At 42.2% G+C, this 21,429-nt stretch overlaps 1 protein-coding gene across 1 annotated transcript in view; it reads right to left on the bottom strand.

Annotated features, from left to right (window-relative positions):
- Nucleotides 1-21,429, bottom strand: part of FAT1 (FAT atypical cadherin 1) — a gene marked incomplete in the record, with an annotated part of 1,563,619 nt that overhangs the window by 1,474,404 nt on the left and 67,786 nt on the right. The window contains 1 exon segment of the mRNA XM_044062507.1: nt 4,392-7,680. Coding sequence (XP_043918442.1) covers nt 4,392-7,680 — 3,289 coding nt within the window.

Genomic DNA, 21,429 nt, shown 5'->3' with positions numbered 1-21,429 from the left:
ATTCTGTACAGCTGACATTTTTTTTTCCAATTGATATGCAGGTGCATTTGTTTTGGGCTCCATTTGCCTTGAATGCATTTTCCTGCCATGTGAGCCCCCCATGCATAGACCGATAGGTCTGTTAGTGTTTGGGTGGCTGGGGGTTAGTGAAAGGGAGTCCCTTGTTGTGGTAGCAGGCCTCTGCCCACAAAAGGAACTCTGTCCTTAGGCAAGGAATGATAGGAATCATTGTTTCCAGGTCCTGAGAATGTTGACACCACAGACTTTTTAAGTACCATTAAAGTTTCCTCATATGCAGTCTTGCATACGGAATTAGTAAAATGCAAGAGGCCATGAACCCTAGGGCTTGCAGTATTTTTCTTGCAGATAGCTGGGTTTGGGTGGCCAGTAGATTGAAGTAGTTTGTCAAATAAATCTGTTTTTCTGGAGTGATGAATGCCATCTGGGAAGTTGTGTTCCAGCTTGCTCCCAGGAATACAATCTTTTGGCTGGGTACCAGACGCGATTTCTTTTCGTTGATGGTATACCCCAGTGACGTTAGAAGTCTCTCTACAAATGTCAGGTGCTGATGTAGCAATTCCTGACTGTCTGCCTGAATCAGGCGATCATCCAAGTATGGGTAAATTTGAATTTTTCTATTCCTGCAATATGCAATGTCTGGAGCTAGGCATTTTGTGAATACCCTGGGCGCAGTAGATAAACCAAAGGGAAGTGCAGAGAACTGGTAGGGCATAGAGCCTGCTCTGAAATGTAGATATTTCCTGCAAGATTCCCTTATGGGGATGTGCAGATAAGCTTTTTATAATTGTAGGGTGGCTAGCCAGGAGTCCTTGGCTAGCATAGGAAACAGCTGTTGGAGCGTAAAGCATTTTGAATCTTGGAACCACCAGGAAGGTGTTGAAAATAGACAGATCCAGGATAGGGAGCCAAGAGTTTTCTTTTCTGGGTACCAGAAACGGTCTGGAGTAAAAACCTTGTCCCCTTTGTTCTGCTGGGACAGGCTGAATAGCCTTGATACTAAGAAGAGAAAGTACTTGCTTTTGGACCTCTGCCCACTGGTTTTGGGGGGGGGGGTCTGGCTATCCTCTTGGGGTTGGCAGTGAGTGGAAGTAGAATCTGTATCCCTGGGATACAAATGTTCAAGACCCATCTGTCCTGGGTAATGTACTCCCAGTCTTTTGCGTGCAGGGCTAGTTTTCCTCCTAAGGGTGCAAGTACTTGGGCAAGGCTTGGTAGGGTGAAGGACAAGTCATTGTGAACTTTTTCCATAGGATGGTGGCTTACTACTCCCCAGTTTTGAGGTGGGAGCACTCCGTTGTTTAGATCTGTGCATACCCTGAGACTGTAGTCTTGGTGGTCTGCTGCCCCTGGGTTTGGACTGAGTAGGTCTGACAGGGACTAGGAAAGACCAGTTTTTAGAAGGCCAATGCCTACTGAAGCTATGTGGGCTGTACCTGTAGGAAATCTTTAACAGTTTGCATAGATTTATCTTTTTCCTCCATCTTTTTGAGGAAGACTTCTGTTTTAGTGCCAAGCAGACGTTCTTGGTTTAATGGAGCATCTAGTAATTTTGACATGGTCTGGCAAGATTTGTTCCTTAAGCCAAGCATACATTCTAAGAACAGACCCAGTGACAGCAGCCCTGCAAGATGCTTCTAAGGCATCAAAACCACATTGCAAAGAATGCATTAACTCTTGTAAATCTTTATGTTCTGCACAATCAGGAATCATCATTTTTGTGTTTAATTTGTTTCATAATATGTTCCTGATACTTTAACATGTGAAACTGGAAATTTAAAGCCCTGATAGCAAAAGTAGCAGAGGTGTACACCTTCTTACCCCATCTGTCCAAAGAGGTAGGGTTTTTGGCTGTAGTAGCCTTAATGTCTTTAGGTCCCTGGGAAATGGTCTCTGGATCCGCAGTAGGATTATTAAATAGGAATTTGTGAGAGTCAGGTACTCTGTAGTACCAGTTAGGTTTCCTGGGAGCTGGTGGCAAAATATCAGGGGTAAGACTGGATTCCATGAAGACATCATCTACAATTTCCAAAACAGGAGGGATAGCTAGAGGCCTGTGCTGAGACAAGTTTAAAATTCCCCAGGGTCTCTTTTTGGACTGTGGGTAGCCCTGGCATTCCCAGCGAAAATGCTCTCTGAGGGTATGCAGGGTTTTACCGAGAGAAAAATCCTCTGGTGGGGAAGCAGAGGGAATGGAATCCTCTGCATCAGAATCCTCATAGGTAGATAAAGGTATGTCCTGGTAATCAGAAGGGTCAGAGCCATAGGATTCATGATCTGAAGAATCGGAAGGAAAATCAGTTCTTGGTCTTTTAGAGGGGGAAGTCTGGCTTCCCCTAATAAAGGTCTTCAGCCACTCTAAGCATTTGTTTCTGTGGCATGGGGCCCTGAGAATGCACTTTGGTAGTCAGTTTCCTAAGCACAGTGCGAACTCTGGGCCTGAAAAACTCGGTATTTTTGGTTTGAAACGAAGTAGTTGGTTTAATATGAACATCGGAAGGTCTGAATACACCCTCAGAAGCCGGTGCCTGCACAGCGGCTCCGGACCCATCCAAGATAGAGACATCTGCAGGTTCCATAGTCGAAGCAGCATCGCGCAGCATACTGGACTCCGAATGGGTCTCAGTAGAGGCCTGCGAATCTGTAGAAGCAAGTATAAGGGGCTGCGAAAGCACCTCACTGAGTACCGGCGGACTGGCCACTAGCTTAACGGAAGCGTCATCAGCAGTTTTGGACCTATGCGGTCTGTGTCTGTCTTTACACTTACGCTTTTTTGGAAAAATCGATAGTCGGATGGCTTATCGAAGCAGTTTCAGAATATGGAGAATGAGAGCGAAAGAATTTAGTGACAAAAATAGCCCAACTAATAGTTCGGGCATTGAACAGGGCACAAAACCCACAGCGAGGAACATTGTGGTCTGGGCCTAAACAGGTGATGCAGTAAGAATGAAAATCTCTGGGGTATTTGCCTACCACAGGCAAGACAATTATTATTTTTTTCTCACATCTGTTAGAGCAAGAAAAAAGGATCCCCAAAGGGGTACTTATCTTTTAGAAGACTTCAGGTCTGAAACTCGAAAAATGAAAATTTCAGGAGACGACCGACACTTGCGAACTGCTTCGGGCTCTGCTCGGCAAGAAAAGCTGATGTAATGGTATCGGCTGCATGTTTTATACCCCTAACGACCTGACATCATGGAAGAAGCGACAGCATCCGACGCAGAAATCCCAAGACTTTGGTTATCTGGCTGCAGGTAGCCCTCAGTCGGCCCGAATACCAAAGTGTGATGACTGCAACAGTGAAACATACTCCCGAGCTCAAGTGACAGATCATCAATAAATACATTTCAATGAAATTTAAAGCATCTCCAACACCTCTAGAATAACAGGGTCCAACTGATAAATGATGTACAGTAGTTTTGTTTGGTTTACCACTTGGCTTAACGATACACCAGGTGTTGCTGTTTGCTGCAGTTCTTCAAATGCATTTTTTTTTGCCATTTTTAAGAAAAAAAAATTCTTTCTACAGCATTCTGCAGTCATTCATTCAACTGCAGCCAAGTCCAAGAGAGCTCTGTCATGTTACCTTTCATACGACAGACTCTGCACTTCCTTCTCTTTCTGGACTTGAAGTTTCACAATATGATTGAGAAGATACTTTTGATTATGATCAAGCAACATCTACTTCAAGTAAGCTTTTCACCTGAATATTCCTACATTTATGCACACTGCTGGTACTACAAGAGTACTGCCAACAAAAACTGAACAAGGTATCATTTACAAACTAAAACATGAAGGATGTAACCCTTCACCATGAACTTAATGAAATAAATGTACATGCAAGTCCAAGGACTTTTCTAAATTCAGAAAGTTAAATTCAGGGCCGTTCAGCATTTCTCAAAACAGTGAGTACTGCCGTATTTCTCCAAGGAATACATTTACTGCAGTCCTCAACAGAAAAAAAACTTTCAGCCAACAGACTTAAGCACCGACATAGGGTCTGAGAGAATCGCATTCTACTTCAAATTGGGTCAACGCTGCACAAGAAGCAAGAGAAATGTGTTGCAACATACGTGAGCCCAAAAATGAAATAAAAATAGTCAATGACAATACCCAGCAACTTTACAAAAAGTTATTTAGCCTTACCACAAGCAAAAATGATCTTGGATTTACTGCAATACTCACAATATGCCTTTTCAGATACTACAATCATAATGCAGTACAGCTAGAAGTATTAATACTACAGACAGTCTCCAAAGTGTGGCCTAAATATGAGCCATCCTCCCATGGAGAGCATCCTACTGCCTTCAATCAAAAATGTCTTCCACATTGTCATGGTACCGTTACTATGTGAAAACTAAGCTTAATCCTACCTTCCTCTTCATCAATTGTGAAGACACCCAGACCAGTTCCATCCCTTAAGGAATAACGAATTTCTCCATCTCGGCCTTCATCCTGGTCTCGAGCAGTTACTGTCATCACGGATGTGCCTACAGGAACGTCTTCTTTCACTACACCTTTATCCACAAAGAATGGGAAAACTGGAGCATACAAATTCTCATTAACATCTACCACCTCCACCTCAACAAAACACGCTGAAGACAAGGAAACTGGTTTGCCCTTATCTTTTGCACGTGCAGACAAGTTATAGAATTGTCTCTGTTCAAAATCCAGGTTTTGTAAAATCCTTACTGCTCCACTTAGTTTGTCGACATCAAACGTCCCATCCCCATTGTCTATTAAACTGTACCTCACTTGACCAGACTGTCCTACATCTGGATCAAGAGCATCCAACCATGTGACAACAGTTCCAACAGGCAAGTCCTCTCGGATTCTCACATGATAATTTGTAGGAAGAAACTTAGGGGGGTTATCATTTACATCTTCTAAGGACACTTTCAGAAACACAACAGAGGACAACTGCATTTCTTCTTGTGCTTGGTCTTTTGCCTCAATTTTTAGTAAATATATAGGTTCCCTCTCCCGATCCAACAGTCCAGTAACTTTTACAACACCGGTTATGCTGTCAATTGAAAAGTTATCTGTATCTGTAAGAATAGTGTATCTCAATTCTCCATTCACCCCAAAATCTTTGTCAGTAGCTTCAATTTGAATTATATCAGTACTTATTGGAGTGTCTTCACCAATTTCTATGAAATAACTGTCTTGTAAAAATTCAGGGTGATTATCATTAGCATCAATTATTAAAACTTCTAAAAGATGCCATGAAGACTTCTGTGGTATACCAAGATCGTACACTGTCACATTTAAGGTATAATGATTTCTCCTCTCTCTGTCTAGTGGTGAAAGCACTTTTAGCCAGCCTGTTTCCATGTCAACAGCAAAGCAGCTGTCAGGATCACCTCCAGCGATCACATAAAGTAGCTTTCCATTAAAGCCACTGTCAAGATCTGTAGCATTAATAAGGGTTATTGGAGTACCAGCAGGAAGATTTTCTTTCACCTCTATTTCACGAGGCAAAAGACTACTGAACTGTGGTTCATGACGATTAACTGAATAAGTATCAGGAAACGGATCCTCAGATTCATCATGGATATCAAGCCTACTTGCCTGGAGAAGCTTCTCGGCCATCATTTTTGCTACACCAGTCTCTGTGCACTGCAGATCCACTGATTTGCGGCTTGTTATAACAGTGATATTGATATACATTGGCTCTGCAAAGTTTTCGCCATCTGTAGCAGCGACCTGAAGACTATGGAAAGACATTCTTGCTGCAGCACCTTCAGTAAAAGGCTGCTTCAGCGAAAGTACTCCAGAGTTTTCATTCAACTCAAACAGGCCCAGCTCATTTCCAGATACTACCACATACTTGACCAGCTGCAGTTCATCTGCATCAATGGCAGACAGTGTTATTATTGGTTCTTCAACTGCAAATTCTCGAGAAATGGTTCCTTCGCAATCTATCTTCTCAAACAGTGGCTTATTGTCATTTAAGTTATTCAAGACAATGGTGACTGGTACTTCCACCTCATGACGATATGGAGAACCCCAGTCAGATGCTCTAACTCTTAGATTGTAAACCCTTGGCATTAGTTCATAATCTAGCAACAAGGAAGTACTGATGACACCAGTAAAATGGTCTATTGAAAAAGGAGGGGGGTTCACATTTGCTATGCTGTATGTCACGTAGCCATTTTCACTGTTATCAGGATCAATAGCCCTCACAGTTAAGACACTAGTCCCTACTGGTACATTTTCATTAACAGAAGCTTTGTAGGATGTTTGAGTGAATTCAGGGGCATTATTGTTCACGTCTTCTATGTTTATTATTACTTTTGTAAATGCTTTTCTGTCATTAGTCATCACTTCCAATTCAAAAGGTGACATACTCTGTGCATTTAACAGCTCAGCTGTTGCAATAAGTCCAGTGTTTGCATTTAAAGCAAACTTGGTTTTACCTTCATTGCGTCTGAAAATGTATCTTAAATGAGGATAACTAGGTATGGCTTTGACAATTACTACTGGAGTATTAGGGGGTGAAAATTCACTAATTGTTACTTTGTATACATCTTTCTCAAATCTGACAGGTCTGTATTTTGACTGCAATGGTGCCACATGAATTACTTTCACAGCAGAGAACTGAGGTGGGGCTCCCCTGTCTTTGGCTTGAAGAGTAAGGTTAAATCCAAAAGGGTTGTTCCTCCAATCAATTTCTGCAGCAGCTTTAATGTAATATTCTTTAATGCCATAATCAGATTTTATCACCCTAAATTGCTGCAGGGGGTCCCCAGCCACAATGCTTACTGAAGCAATTTCCCCACTAGATCCAAAATCATCATCTTTTACACTAACAATGGCATATACTGGATCTTTCTGTACTTCTGTAGGGGCAGCTGCAACCGCTGTAATAACAGGTGCATTTTCATTAGCCTGCTCCACACGGACAGTTAACTTAGCCATACTGCTAATTCCACTACTGCCATACAATTTCATCCCACGGTCCACAGCAAGAATCTCCATCTCATAAGGTTTCTCTACAGAATAATTAAGTCTGCCAGTCAGTGTTACAATTCCACTAGTTGGATGAATTGCAAACAAGTCTGTCCTTTCTTTAAAGCTGTAGTAAAATTCACCATTGGTTCCAATATCTGCATCTGTTGCAGTAACTTTAGCAATACTTGTACGCAGTGCAGTACTCTCAGGCAAAGCAACACTATATGATGTTGGAGAAAAGAGTGGTCTTAAGTCATTTGTATCAAGAACTTGAACATGAACTTTTGTGCGCGTTTCAGCATTGCTATTTTTTTCAAACGCCTTAATAATAAGTACATAGTGGTCTTTAACCTCACGATTTAGTATTGCTGTATTCCCTCCCTTGGTCCTTATTCTCAAAAAGCAAAAATCGCCAAGAATGTATTCCTCCGCCTTAAAAAGGTTCTCATTATCACCTGAAACTATCTTGTACCGGACTTCCCACAGTGAATCGCTAATATAGATGCCCATTTTTGTTGAACCTTCAAGATAGGTCTTTGCCGCAGAGTTTTCATACACTGTAACATTGTAATGCTGGTGGGTGAACTGCAGAGGTGGCACATGATCTGCAGTTAGGAGTCCAATGCAGCTGCTAATTACCTGCAAGATGAGCAAACGCAACATTTTTGTGCACCTTTCCATGATAGCGCAAGGCGAAGTCCACACCTCCTACAAAAGAAGAAATAAGACATGAGAAAGCAAATACTAATCATGTATTCTACAAATCACAAAATAAGGCAGTGTGTGTTGAGCTGCAGTTTTCTACTAAACATAAAACTACCGACAATGTTTTCTGTGTGGGAAGAGGAATGTAATTTTGAAAAATCTTATCAAAAATATTGAATGCACTGAAAATATTAAGCCAATATAAACAAATGAAACTATCAAACCGGATACTTAAAATAAGTCTACAATGGAGAGACAATAGCTCCCATCGTGAGAGAAATGTACATAATTACCAAAGACAGTAACAGTGCGTGTCAAAGCAGTCCAGACCCTCAAAATAACCCAGTCCCTCATCAGTACAGAACCACCAACGACCTCTACTGATGGAACTACAAAGTCAGCCACACTGGCCTTCCCTTTGAAGATAGAACCTGGTGGCTAGGGATAAAGAATAATCTGAAGTGCTTTACTGATCACATCAAATGCAATTATCCACTACAATTGCACCAACACTCCCTTCATTCCTCACCATCTTGTACTACAAGGCCCCCTGTGGGTTGCTTCCCCAGAGGCAGAATTTCCAACCAAACCTCTTGCCCACTAGTACCGCACCTCAAAGGCTCGTCAGAGCACCACAGGGTAGGCTGAATCACTGGTTCAGAGATGAAAAATCCGTTTTAAAACAAACACAGCTAGGATAAGTACACGAACATAACACACTACAAACTTATTTAATCTAATGAATATAAATATGTAGTCAAGTACACGGATGCTGAAATTACTAAATGAAATGCAGCCGCTACTATTCCAACTACTTCAACAATCTGCAAATAAAATCACATGTACTTAGCAGCTTTCACCAAGCTGCATCAGGAACCCCATACATCTCTCTTTTCTTAAGCACATCAATTACAGTTGGCTTAACAAATGTAAAAAGGCTGCAGAACATTCAGCTAGGTGATGGGGAATAGTTGGGAGCAATGCAACATAGCAGTCAACAATGTTTTTGTCTGAACAGAAGTTTTCTGCAAACCTTTTAGTTATTAAAATAAAAAAATTCCAAGACACACTTTTGTGGCAAATCAAGATAAATAACCCGAAGTTAGAAATTATTTAAGCACATATATATTAGTTAACAAAAGTACAGACTGATCCACGTGGACCATTTTAATTTCAGCCCAAGGAAAAACATACATACACAAAATACACGACAGTAAAGTGACAAGAGTGCATACATTCAAAGCAATGACAGAAAGCAATATCGTCAGTCAGATACATACAGTATATCAAAACTCCAAATTAACGATAGACAGATTCATTCATAAAGAAGATTACATATGGACATGCATACAGGCATGCCAGGAAGCATAAAAATCCAGCAATGATTTATTTCTCTATGTACAGCGTCATTGTATATGAAACCTAGAACAGACCAAGCAAACAACTGCACAGAGATAAAATAGACTCATGGCAACTGTAGGAGTAGATTCCACAGAGGTTTTATAGACATATTACGGAAATAAATCACCAGGTCCTTCTGCACAGATACTGCTGCTGTCTAGGTGTGTCATAGCCAGGACTCAAACCCAGGTCTGCCAGTTGGTAATCCTGTGCCTTTACCTCCGTGTTATCAGGCTGGAATACTCCCTTATCACAGGGACTGCTGCACTACACTTTTTGGTGCCCGAACTAGATTTCATTCTTAAAGGTATGTCTTCCTTATAAACCTTTCAAAGCTACAACCTTCCTACAATAGCATCAGAGCGTAAAATTCCCACTTTCCACCTGCTGCTCCTAGTCTCCCCACCACTTACAGTGCGGCACAGTCCAGTACAGCGTTGTACTACATGCAGTCATGAGACCTACAATCTTTTGTAAACTAGACAATGCAAGCAGAAAGCCTTATTTTGAAAGTTAGTGAGATGTTACAGTAATGAAGTAAGTAGTGTTTGGTATTCTTTACAAGGTTTTTTTTTTTTTTTTTTTACTTTAAGCTAGGATGCACTGTTGTTATATGCAGATACCACAAGGACAACATTATGGGGACAAGACCATACAGAGGAAAAAAAAAAAAACACCTGTACCAAAGAGTAAGACTGAAGGATTAACACCTCCAAAATCCTGTAAAGACCACAGATTTCACTCTACTGAGCTACCAGAGGTGGATGGCAAAAGCAGCAGACAAGTAAAATCGCAGGATAACCCCACACTAAAATGCTGCAGGGGGAGGTTCATACAGAAAAGAATGCACAGTTCATAATCAGGACTACTTGCGACTCCTTAACAAAGATTAGGTGCAATGACTTCAAAGGACCAACAGTGATGCCGAAAGCCCAGAGACGGAGGCTGAATGGGCCAACCTCAGCAATAAGAAGAATTAACATCAACCATGAATTTCAAATGATGCAACAGGCACTTTGAAGGCTGCTTGGATGGAATACTCTGCCCATAAGCAAACACACTTCCAACATCAAAAAGGCACAACCACTGAATGAATCATGATCTCAGTCTATGGCAAATTTGACACTAGACACCAAATGGGGCAGCAATGTTTACTTTGGCCTTTGATGATGACAGATCTAACAGACTGGCGCTCGAACAGAGCACAGTGAGAAAGGATCAAGACCAAAGTTAGAGGAACAGCTCTCAAGCCCCGGATCTTTGCAAGGGAAGACATCTAAAACCACAACTGCTGAAAGCTAAAAAAATGCATGCTGCATCTTCCTGTAGACCAGCTAGACAGAAACAAACCTGATCCTGATGAACTCTGTGGATGAAGGACAGAGACTGAAGTGCTGAAAATGCAGGCAATACTGTCTGAATGACAAGGGTGGGGGTCTGTTTAAGGGGAGCTACTCCTTCCACATGCTTTAATTTTCACAGAAACAGGCTCAAACTGCACAATACTATCCAAGGTAACATATTCAGCTACAAAGGAAAAATGCATGCAGACTATCCACATCTAACAATAATATGAAAAGAGAATTCTTCTTAGTCCTCTTCCTTACCACCCCCCCTTCCCCTTCAAAGAAACACCACAGTCCTCAGAAAGCTGTGCCCCTCCAAGACATTTTCCCCACATTTGGTCATCCTCACCTTGGTGGCAGAATCTTTCCCCAAATTTACAAAGGTTCATATGCAAGTATTAAGATAGATGGCCTTGTTTGCCATTTTAAGCCTAGCTTTTTTGTACCCGAATTAATTTGTTTCATTTGGTTACAGATTGACCTTACCCACCTTGTTGCGTCTTTCGGCTTACCCCGGTTAGGGGTCGCCACAGCGGAACTCCGGTCCGCTAATGTTTGGTAGTGGATTTTTACGTGCAGAGTTACCAGCCCTGACGCATAACCTTCAGCGAACGTACATCCATTCACGCATATCTCCACACAGAAGACGCTCTAGCTGAGAATCGAACGGGACAACGTCTTGCTCATGGGTCGATAATTATATACAACTCCTACAGAGAATAACTGGGGTCATACCACAGTTAATTTGAGGAGAACCATATATGGGATAAAAAAATTAGGAGCCAACTCTATCCATTAGTACAGGGAAAGTACAGTTTTGTACCTACCATAAATGTAGACGTCCGATAGGTATGCATCTGCAGTCCTAACATATGGGTTGTCCTGCCTCAGGCAGCCCTTTGGTCGGCCGGATTCCAAAGTCTGGGTCTGGCCTCGGCTGATGTCGCACTTCACCCGACGTCATAGCTGCTGTTTATTGGGTATAAAGGCATCAGCCGACGCCATTTTCCTCAGTGTTTCTTGCCCCAGATGCCAGGTGCCTCTGGTAAGGCTAAATTTGGATAAATGCAAATAATTCCAAACAGTAGAGAGCAAACAATATATATATATATATATATATATATATATATATATATATATATATATATATATATATATACACACACATATACATATATACAACCAAATACACCATAATAGATTCCCCCAGCTAGCTAACAGAGGGGTAAATACCCTAGGAATACCACAGAGGGGAAGGAGGGTGGGTAATCCTGACTGCAGATGCATACCCATCGGACATCTACATTTATGGTAGGTACAAAACTGTACTATGTCCTTCAAGGATGCATCTGCAGTCCTAACATATGGGTAGAATATCATAGCCAAACTGGGGGAGGAGGCACTAAGATAAAGATGGTGTAAAGATCCCTTGCAAAACAGCAGTTGCAAAACCTGCTCGGGATCTAGAATATAAGGGAAGATTATAATGCTTGGCAAATGTATGCACGGAGCTCCAAGTAGCAGCTTCTAAAATGTCTTTGGTAGCCACTCCTCGTAGGAAAGCTGTAGTGGTGGCTGTAGCTCTGGTGGAATGAGGTCTGATATTTTCAGGTGGTGTCTTTCCATGAAAAGAGTAGCAAAATCGAATGCAATTTCCTATCCATTTTGAGATTGTCTGTTTTGAAATTGCTTTTCCTTGCATTCCTGTTGCATATGCTACCAGAAGCTGGTCAGTTTTTCTGCTGGTCTTAGTTCTGTCCAGATAGTAGCGTAATTGTCTGTGCACATCCAAGGTATGTAGTAGTCTTTCCCCCCTGTTCTGTGGGTTGGGGAAGAATGTAGGTAAATGAATCACTTGGTTCAATGATACTCTGGAGACCACTTTTGGCATAAAGGTAGGGTTAGTTCTCAGAGAGACTCTGTCCTGATGGAAGATAAGGAAGGGTTGTACTGCCATTAATGCCTGTAACTCAGATACCCTTCTTGCTGAAGTGATTGCTATCAGGAAAGCAGTTTTCCAAGACAAGAACTGTAATTCTGCTGTTGCTGCTGGTTCAAAAGGAGGAAGTGTTAACTTTTCCAGCACAAAGTTGAGATCCCATGTAGGTAAAGGTGGTTTCCTTGGAGGTTTTACATTTTTGATTCCTCTCAAGAACTGCCCGAGTAGAGGATGAGAGAAGACAGGAGGATCCATGTTGTATTCTGCTGAAATTGCTGATGCATGAATCTTAATGGAGGAGTAAGACAGGCCATTGTGGAACAGTTCTGCTAAATATTCCAGGATGTGTGCTATGTTTGCCAATGAGACATTTTCTCCCTTTGCTGCACTCCAAATGAGGTATCTTTTCCACTTGGCTGAATAAGTCTTCCTTCTGGAAGGTCTGCGTGCCTCCAGGATAATGTCCTTAACCCTCTGGGATAAACCTGGGTTATTTTGTTTTATGCAATATTCCAAGCAGCTAGCTGCAGTGTTTTCAAGTTTGGATGTAGGATCTTGTAGTTGTCCTGTGTTAGAAGTAAGGGACATAGAGGTAGAGGCCATGCGTGTGTCCGAGACATGCTTCTCAGTAGCGGGTACCAATGTTGCCTCGGCCAGTCTGGAGCTATGAGGATTACCCTTGGCTGATCCTCTCTGATCTTCAGTAGAACTTTGTACATCAAGGGAAGAGGTGGGAATGCATATGCTGTCAGGTTTTTCCAGCTGAAGGAAAGGGAGTCCACCCTCCAAGCAAGTGGGTGGTATGCTCTTGTGCAGAATTTCTTCAATTGGTGGTTGTGTGGGGAGGCGAACAGGTCTATGTTTGGTAGTCCCCATTTCTTTGTTATGGCTTTGAAGATATCTGGATGCAGCATCCATTCGTGAGCATCCGTGGTAGTTCTGCTTAAGGTGTCTGCTAGAGAATTTTCTTTTCCTGGTACAAATCTGGCCTGAAGTTGAATGTTGAGATTCAGGGCCACATTCCACAGGTCCATTGCCATCCGGCATAGAGGATATGAATGTGTACCTCCCTGTTTGTTGATGTACCACATGACTGTGGTATTGTCGGTCCTTATCAGCAGATGACCCCGTTGAAGGAGTGGTCTGAATGCCTGGATCGCATTTTTCACTGCCAGCATCTCCTTTAGATTTATGTGTAGATTCAGCTGGTCTTGAGTACATAGGCCTTGAATACACTTGTCCACCATGTGTGCCCCCCATCCTAGGTCTGAGGCGTCCGTGGTGATGGTCTGGCTTGAATGAGGTTTGTGGAAAGGCAAGCCTCTGTTCCATTGACAGGCCTGAGCCCACCACAGGAATTCTTGCTTCAGGCATGGAATTATTGGAATCTGGGCTTCTAGACTGTGCTTGTGTTGAGACCATACATTCCTTAGATACCACTGTAGCTTTCTCATATGTAGCCTGGCATGTAGCCCAGGGCTTGCAGGACTTTCCTTGCAGTAAGCCGAGTTTGTGTTGTTAATGTCATGAAGTAGGCTAGCAGTTGCTTTTGTTTTTCTTCTGTGAGAAAAGCCATCTGAGTTGATGTATCCAGTTCTGCACTCAAGAATGTTATCCTTTGGGATGGTACTAGTCTTGACTTTTGCATGTTGACTGTGTATCCCAAGGCTTGCAACAGTTGTATGACATTTTCCAAATCTTTTGTTAATTTTGCCTTGTTGTCCGCTTGTATTAGGCAGTCGTCCAGGTATGGGTAAATTTGAATTCCCTGAAGCCTGCAATGAGCAATTACTGATGCCAGGCATTTCGTGAATACTCTGGGCGCAGTAGATAAGCCAAAAGGCAATGCTGAGAATTGATAATGCTCTGATCCTGCAAGAAATCTGAGGTGTCTTCTGCAATCTGGTCGTATAGGGACGTGCAGGTATGCCTCCTTGAGATCTAGAGTCACCAGCCAAGGCTCCTTGCCCAGCATGGGAAGAAGCTGCTGGAGGGTCAGCATTTTGAATTTTGGAACAATGAGGTATGTGTTCAGTGCGGACAAGTCTAGAATAGGTCTCCATTGATTTTCTTTTCTTGGTACAAGGAAAAGCCTGGAGTAAAATCCTTGGCCTTGTTCCATAGGCGGTACCTCTTCTATGGCTCTCATCCTTAGTAAGTTGTTGACTTGTCTTAGAGCGTCTGTTTTTTGGCTTGGTGGTAGGTTTGGCATTCCTCTCTTTTTTGGTAGAGTGTGGAAGTGAAACCTGTAGCCCTTGTCTATTGTTTGTAAAGTCCATTTGTCTCCTGTAATGTAATGCCAGTTGTCGGAGAATAAGGCTAGCTTTCCGCCCAAGGGTGCTTCCAGTTGTTCCCTGGTAGGCGGAACTAGAGCCAAGTCATTGTGTCTGCCCTGTGGAAGTGGTTGTAGTTGAGCCTGTGGCAGTATTTCTCTGGTTGGTAGGTTGCCATTGACGTCCCCTGTAGGCACCCCTAGATTGACCTCTGCCTCTGGGGCGTCTATTTCTGCCTCTCTGGGCTCTGGAGTTGTCTGGAAAGGACCAATTCTTCGAAGGCCAATTTCGGCTAAACCTCGGAGGTTGGACCTGTAAGAAATTCTTGACTGTTTGGACAGATTTTGCTTTTTCTTCCACCTTCTTTAGAACCTCCCGTGCAGGGGAGCCAAACAAACTTTGTTTCTCCATGGGAGCATCTAGAAGTTTTGACTTAACATGGTCTGGTAAGGATTGTTCTTTTAACCAGGCATGCCTTCGAATCACTGTTCCAGTCATAGCTGATCTAAAGGAAGCCTCCAGTGCATCATAGCCACATTTTAAGGAATGGTTACTGACCTGCTGAGAGTTATGTACCAAATCCTGAAGGGACTTGCGATCTAAAGGTTCAGGAGAAGACAGTTTTTTGTTTATCTGGTCTAACAAAAATTCCTGGTACTGAATCATGTGAAACTGACAGTTCAAGGCCCTGGCCGATAGAGTAGCAGAAGTATAAACCTTTTTACCCCATCTCTCTAATGCTCTAGATTCCCTTTCAGAGGGAAGAGGGTTTTTGGCAGAGGCAGCTGCCACCCCTTTAGGGCCCTGTGAAATGGTTTCAGGGTCTGCAACAGGAGCCTTATACAAATGGTAATGTGTGTCCGGGACCCTGTAATATGTCTGGTTTGGCAGGGGCCGGAAGAAGAGAATCAGGGGCAGTACAGACATCATTATATGCATCATCAACAACTGCTAGTACTGGCAGAATGGCTAAAGGCCTATGCTGTGGTAAGTGTAAAAAGGTCCTAAGCCTTTTCCTTGAATCTGAAAAATCCTGGCCCTGCCATTGGAAGTGTTCCCTCATAGCATGCAAAGTTTCCCCAAAGGAAAATTCTTCAGGGGGAGAAGCAGAAGGAATGGAGTCTTCTGCATCAGAATCCTCATAAGGAGAATATGGACCTTCGTGAGGGTCTGAAATGTCTGAGTCATCCGAGGAGTAATCTGTAGAGACAGGTTCCGAGGGTTCAGTCCTAGGCCTCTTGTCCGGAGGGGGCTGAGAGGCCCTGTCTGGGAGAGGTTGGGATCCCCTGATCAAAGAAATGAGATCCTCAGCCAGGCTGAGCATTTGGGAACTAGAGGTAGGCCTATGTGAAGGAGTTTTAGCAGGTAAGGCCTTAGAAGATTTAGCTGCTTTAGCCCTGGCAAAAGCCTTGATAGACATAGAAGCAGGGGGTCTAGCAGCTCCACGTGCAGGGGTAGAAATGTCTAAAGGAATAGTGTCTGACAAATCCTGGGTGCCTGCTTCTGTAGCAGTAAATTCAGTAGCAGATTCAGCCATGCTCTGTGAGGCCTCGGCTATCGGAGGCATGCTTTCAGCCGAAGGAAGAACCAGGGGATCGGTTTCAGCAGAAACAGAGACACTCACGGTTGGCCTAACCGTGGTTTCAGCCGAAACCGCTGGCCGCGAGTGTCGGTCCTTTTCCTTGCGTTTTTTTGCTAATTGAGTAGTCTGAGTCTCCGACGGCATTTTGTATGCAAAAGCGGGACCAAAAAACTCCTCTGCAAACTCCGACCGACGTCTAAGTGTCCGTCGGTTGAAGGAAGCACAGGCTAGACAAGCTGATACGTCGTGGTCTGGGCCTAAGCAAGGAAGGCAGTAAGAGTGGAAATCCTTATGAGGTATTTGTTTCCCACAAGTTAAACAATTATTTACTTTGTCTGACATCGGCTGAGGCAAGAAAGAGTCCTCAACGGGGTACTTAGCTTTCTAGAAGTCTTCGGTAGTAGAAATCTCTAGATCTGACCGACCGGCACTTGCGAACAGCTTCTGCTTCGGGCACCGCGCGGCAAGAAAGACTGAGGAAAATGGCGTCGGCTGATGCCTTTATACCCAATAAACAGCAGCTATGACGTCGGGTGAAGTGCGACATCAGCCGAGGCCAGACCCAGACTTTGGAATCCGGCCGACCGAAGGGCTGCCTGAGGCAGGACAACCCATATGTTAGGACTGCAGATGCATCCTTGAAGGACATCAGCCCGGAGATAAACTTTTTGTTCCCCCGCCCACAGATCCAAGTTGCACTTGAAAATAAATAGGGATGACCTTTGTTTAATGTGGATGGGAAATCTGTACCACAGCATAGGTATCCTCAAAGATATACTTGTACCTCCAAACTGTTCTGTTGATGTTGCAGAAGAGGCATAAATCCCTATACTGAGCATTTCTAATGCCACTGGACTTTCTGATGTGCAGTAAATCTCTCAGTATTGGGTCAGAGGATGCCTAGAATGCCAGACACAGGTCACATCTGTGTCTGCATGATACAGTGTATAGTGACAGGACTTGAGTCGGTCCATGTAGAACATGTCGTTTAAGCCTGGTTATCCTTTTAATAAGGTATCTCTGTGGGCATTCCAGTTGTTGTGTCTGGACAGATGCATAGCAAAGGAGGAATTGTACTCAATGATTGCTCTAATTTAGTCATTTTCAAAGACATCCTGTTTCTTATCCACAGCTACAGATTAAAGGAGCCAAGAGAAGGAATGCAGAGGGAAAACCTGCCTGTACCATGCTACATAAACTAGCAGAAAACTTGTGCCAGCAACAAAATTAAATGGACTGATGTGAAAGACAGAAAAGCACTAAGCACTGCAAGAAACAAACCTTGAGTTCATTTTAGGAGTGCAACCAACTTAACTACAACATAAGAGATATGGTGAGGGTTCCTTAGAAAGCAAGCATTATGGTAAGGGAGCTAAGGTAGTCCAGAAATTTTTTTATTGCTGGGCTGAGCAAGTCTCGGTCTTGGTCATAGCTGTGGCAAACATGATACTCCCAATGTCACATTGCCTAATATAATTACAATAGGTCATGAATGGGATTTTCATCCCAGGCTACTTTCAGTACAGGGTGGATACTTGCATTCACATCTCCATGTATCAATGCCTTTAACTACATACATTTCCTCTCTCCCTCTTAGTGTTTTCTGACACAGTGGGAATGACCCCCCCCCCCCACTACCACTGTGAAGGTGAAAGGACAGACAAAACAGGCAGAGTATGCATTGATCCATACTAAGAAGTGATAGGACAGAATGGCATGGCAAAAATACATGCAACTCAAACAGTATTGATTTCACCACATCCTATTGATTTCACCACATCCAACTTTTAAATGCAGGAGTTGCACTTTTACTAAATATTATAGCTAGTTACTTGGTTCAGGAATACAATAAACATATTGCAGAGAGTCACAAATCTTACATTATCATAACAGTCACCTCTATTCTGACCTTCACTAATGCACATCACAGATTTTAAATCTTGGGCTTCCCATGGAAAAAAAGGACTTCCCATGAAAAAAAGGCCCACCTGACAAGTTCACGCACAGTGCTCATCTATTGGACTTGTTCGTTATTTGTGTGACAACTGTGTGAACAGAATTATCCAATACCAAACAGATGTGGAGTTTTATGAATCATAAGAAATGTGAGCAGAGCTACAGCAAGGTGACTCCATGTTTAACATATCTGGCCCACAACTCCAGAAACTGAAGTTCAGTCTTGTCCTCCAGCCACAATATAAATGCAGTCTGCACATTCACTCTTGGGTATGAATGGATTTTCTCGGAGTACTCTGGATTCCCCTCTCCTAACAAAGTCACCACGATGGCTGGCAAACTGCTCTACACTGTCCAAAATTGTTGCTTTTTTTTTTTTTTCAGCCATGATCCTGGCCACAGAGGTCAAGATGGACAAGTTAATTTACATTAATTTACATTAACTAATTAATAAATTAAATGTAATGTGACCCAAGAACTACAAGAATTTAAACCACCGAACAGTGGCAGACTACAGCTAGAACTGGCCAGATATAAAATACAGAGATTACAGCTAGAACTGGCCAGTTCTAGAATACAGAATGAATACAAGTTTTTAATTTGATCAATGGCATACAGCTGGAAAATGATGGCCAACATCCACCCCTAGAAGTTTTAAATAGGGTTTGAAGCTTTTTGAGTTCTGGTTGAACATGGGGTAACATTTATAAAGTTCTCTCTCTCTCTACATGGTCATGGAGTCCCCTCCTAAAAAAATTACAGTTGTGGATATATTTGTCATAACAGCAAATGTCAGAGTAGGGTCACTGCTCAAACACAACTCATTACAGATGGGAAGCATCCACAAGTAGACATCTACCTTCTGACTACAAGATGCCCAACAGCACATCTAGACTCCTCACCTAGCCTATGTTCAGTGTACAAACAGGTAACAGAAAAGCACTGGAATTAAAGGTTCCAGACTAGAAAATAGGGTGGTGAGCACAGTCTTATATCTACACTTTTAATTACAGCCGTCACTGCTGTTGTATAATTCCTTACCCGTGAAACCAGCACTAAAGCAGCATTCTGTTCGCGGTGGGTAGAGGTAGTTCTAACATATGCTGCCACACAGCAGCATGAGATCCTACCACACTCCTGAAATGAAGATCTAACTTACAGTTCCCACAGGTATGCACTACTGTCAACACTACTGTCCAGGTGTGCTGTCTTACATATACAAAGAGCTGATGTACTAGTAAGGAGGACTGCTATGCTGGCCACTGACCAGACGTGCTGGGCTCCCACAGCCCCCTCTATGTGCTTTCCACTGTGTTCATGACACAAAGGTACTACAGGCTGCTTGCCATTTAGGAAATGTTTTCTTAGAGACTGGCTTTCCTACTCTGACTGCTATGTTTCATAGTTTCATACATAGTTTCATGTTGGCTACAAGCAGTTGTTAAAATTGCCTAAACTACTTTGTTCTTGCCAGCTAAACCTAAGCCACCTCTTTAAGAAGAAATATCTTTTCAACCTTGACTGCTTGGTACTGCGAGAAGGGCAACTAAATATAATTAGTTTTAAGACTCACCTGAGTCTAAGAAAAAACGTTCATAACTTTGCAGATCAGACCTGAAGCTCAGGAAATACTCATGGCCAAAGCAACAGCAAACCAGGAATAACTTATTTCATTACAAAACGGTATGAGCTGTATGTGTATGCAACATAAAAATGATGGCAAGATCACTGCTATACTGTGATTCATCAGATACAGGATTATGCTACTAGGCAAACATTAAATCATCCAGTTCAACTTCCAAAGCCATGGACACTACTAAAAGAATCATCCAGTTCAACTTCCAAAGCCATGGACACTACTAAAAGTGCATGTAAGGTAGGAGACGTTTCTGTACAGTATTTTTTGTAACTTTGCCTTTTTGGATGCTACCAGTAGATGTGCTGCAATAAACATAGTAGACTACAGGGTATGTACTGGTACCAAAGTAAGCCAGAGAGACAGACAAGGGAGGGCTCTTCGCTAAAACAGGAACGGGATACTCACCTGACATTCTTTCTAGTACTATCCAAAAAGGAATCATCCTGGAGGATGGAGGGAAGAGAGCTGATATTACAGTACTGATCTTACTCCAAGTCAAGTCTGAGTTTATAAGCTCATTCAAATGTACTCTGCTCATCCTAAAAATCTCTACTGTAGTAGGATTCATCAAATATGGGAGAGTACTACACAGTACCAAAAACTACCAGAATCACTTGGTGGTGATGCATAAGAACCCTGTAGAATTTCCATGATAAACCCTTCAAGGTTTCCAGAAAAAACTGCTGCAAATAAAAGGTTCACACAATAGCCTCACAAACAACTTGTGTAGAACCATTTCTAAATAGTCTACTGTACTAAGAGCAACCCTTGAGGACTGTACTGATCTATACTTGTAATTTTCCTTGGTGAACACTGCAGAAAAAAATTCAGTATGTTGAGCACTTGGACAGATCTTGTTTTAGAAACAGGTGCCTGTTGAAAGTGCAGCAAGTCCAAGTGTGAAACTGTGAATACACACCAATTTAGAGCCCAAGGTGAAAGCAGCAGAAGCAATATTAGCAAGGTTAGCATTTTGAACCCTGTCATTCTTTGAAATTGGTTCATAATAGACAAAGCTAAACAAGTCTCAAACAGACATCTTTCTTTAGCACCACAAACAGCCTGGAGTAGAAATCATTTCCTTCTTCCTGCAAGGGGACACAATATTACACATTACAGCAGCTCAGCCAGTACTGTCAAATAATAAATTCTTCCTGACCGAGAGAGATAGACAAGAGAGATGTTCAAAAATAACACACCAAACAGCCGATACTTTACAGCAATAATCTCCTTTATCTTTACAAGACCTGGTACCTCGGCATTTCACCTTCAAAGGATCACAATTCAATGCAGCACAATGGCAGTTTTTTATATGCATTAGTTACATCAATCAATCAATTAATTATATAATTAAATCCAAAAAAGGAGGGAAAAATTTTTATATATATTTTTAAAGTAATCTCACAACAATTTCTAAATAAAAGTTCATATGAAATATATATATACACACATTTCTAATTATACCATTTATTATTTTGTTATATTAATAATATCATTTATAAAAATATAAACATATAATATAAATATCAAAAATGCTTAACAATATATTAATTAATTCATCAGATACCCAATTCTAAATTAAGACCGAAAGGTTTTAAAGTATTGAACTTCAAAAT

Source organism: Protopterus annectens, chromosome 2.part1, assembly GCF_019279795.1.
Source record: "Protopterus annectens isolate FY-2018-M chromosome 2.part1, PAN1.0, whole genome shotgun sequence".
Lineage (NCBI taxonomy): Eukaryota > Metazoa > Chordata > Ceratodontiformes > Protopteridae > Protopterus > Protopterus annectens.
Note: the sequence above shows the minus strand (reverse complement) of the source record. Positions and strands in the feature narration are given on the sequence as shown.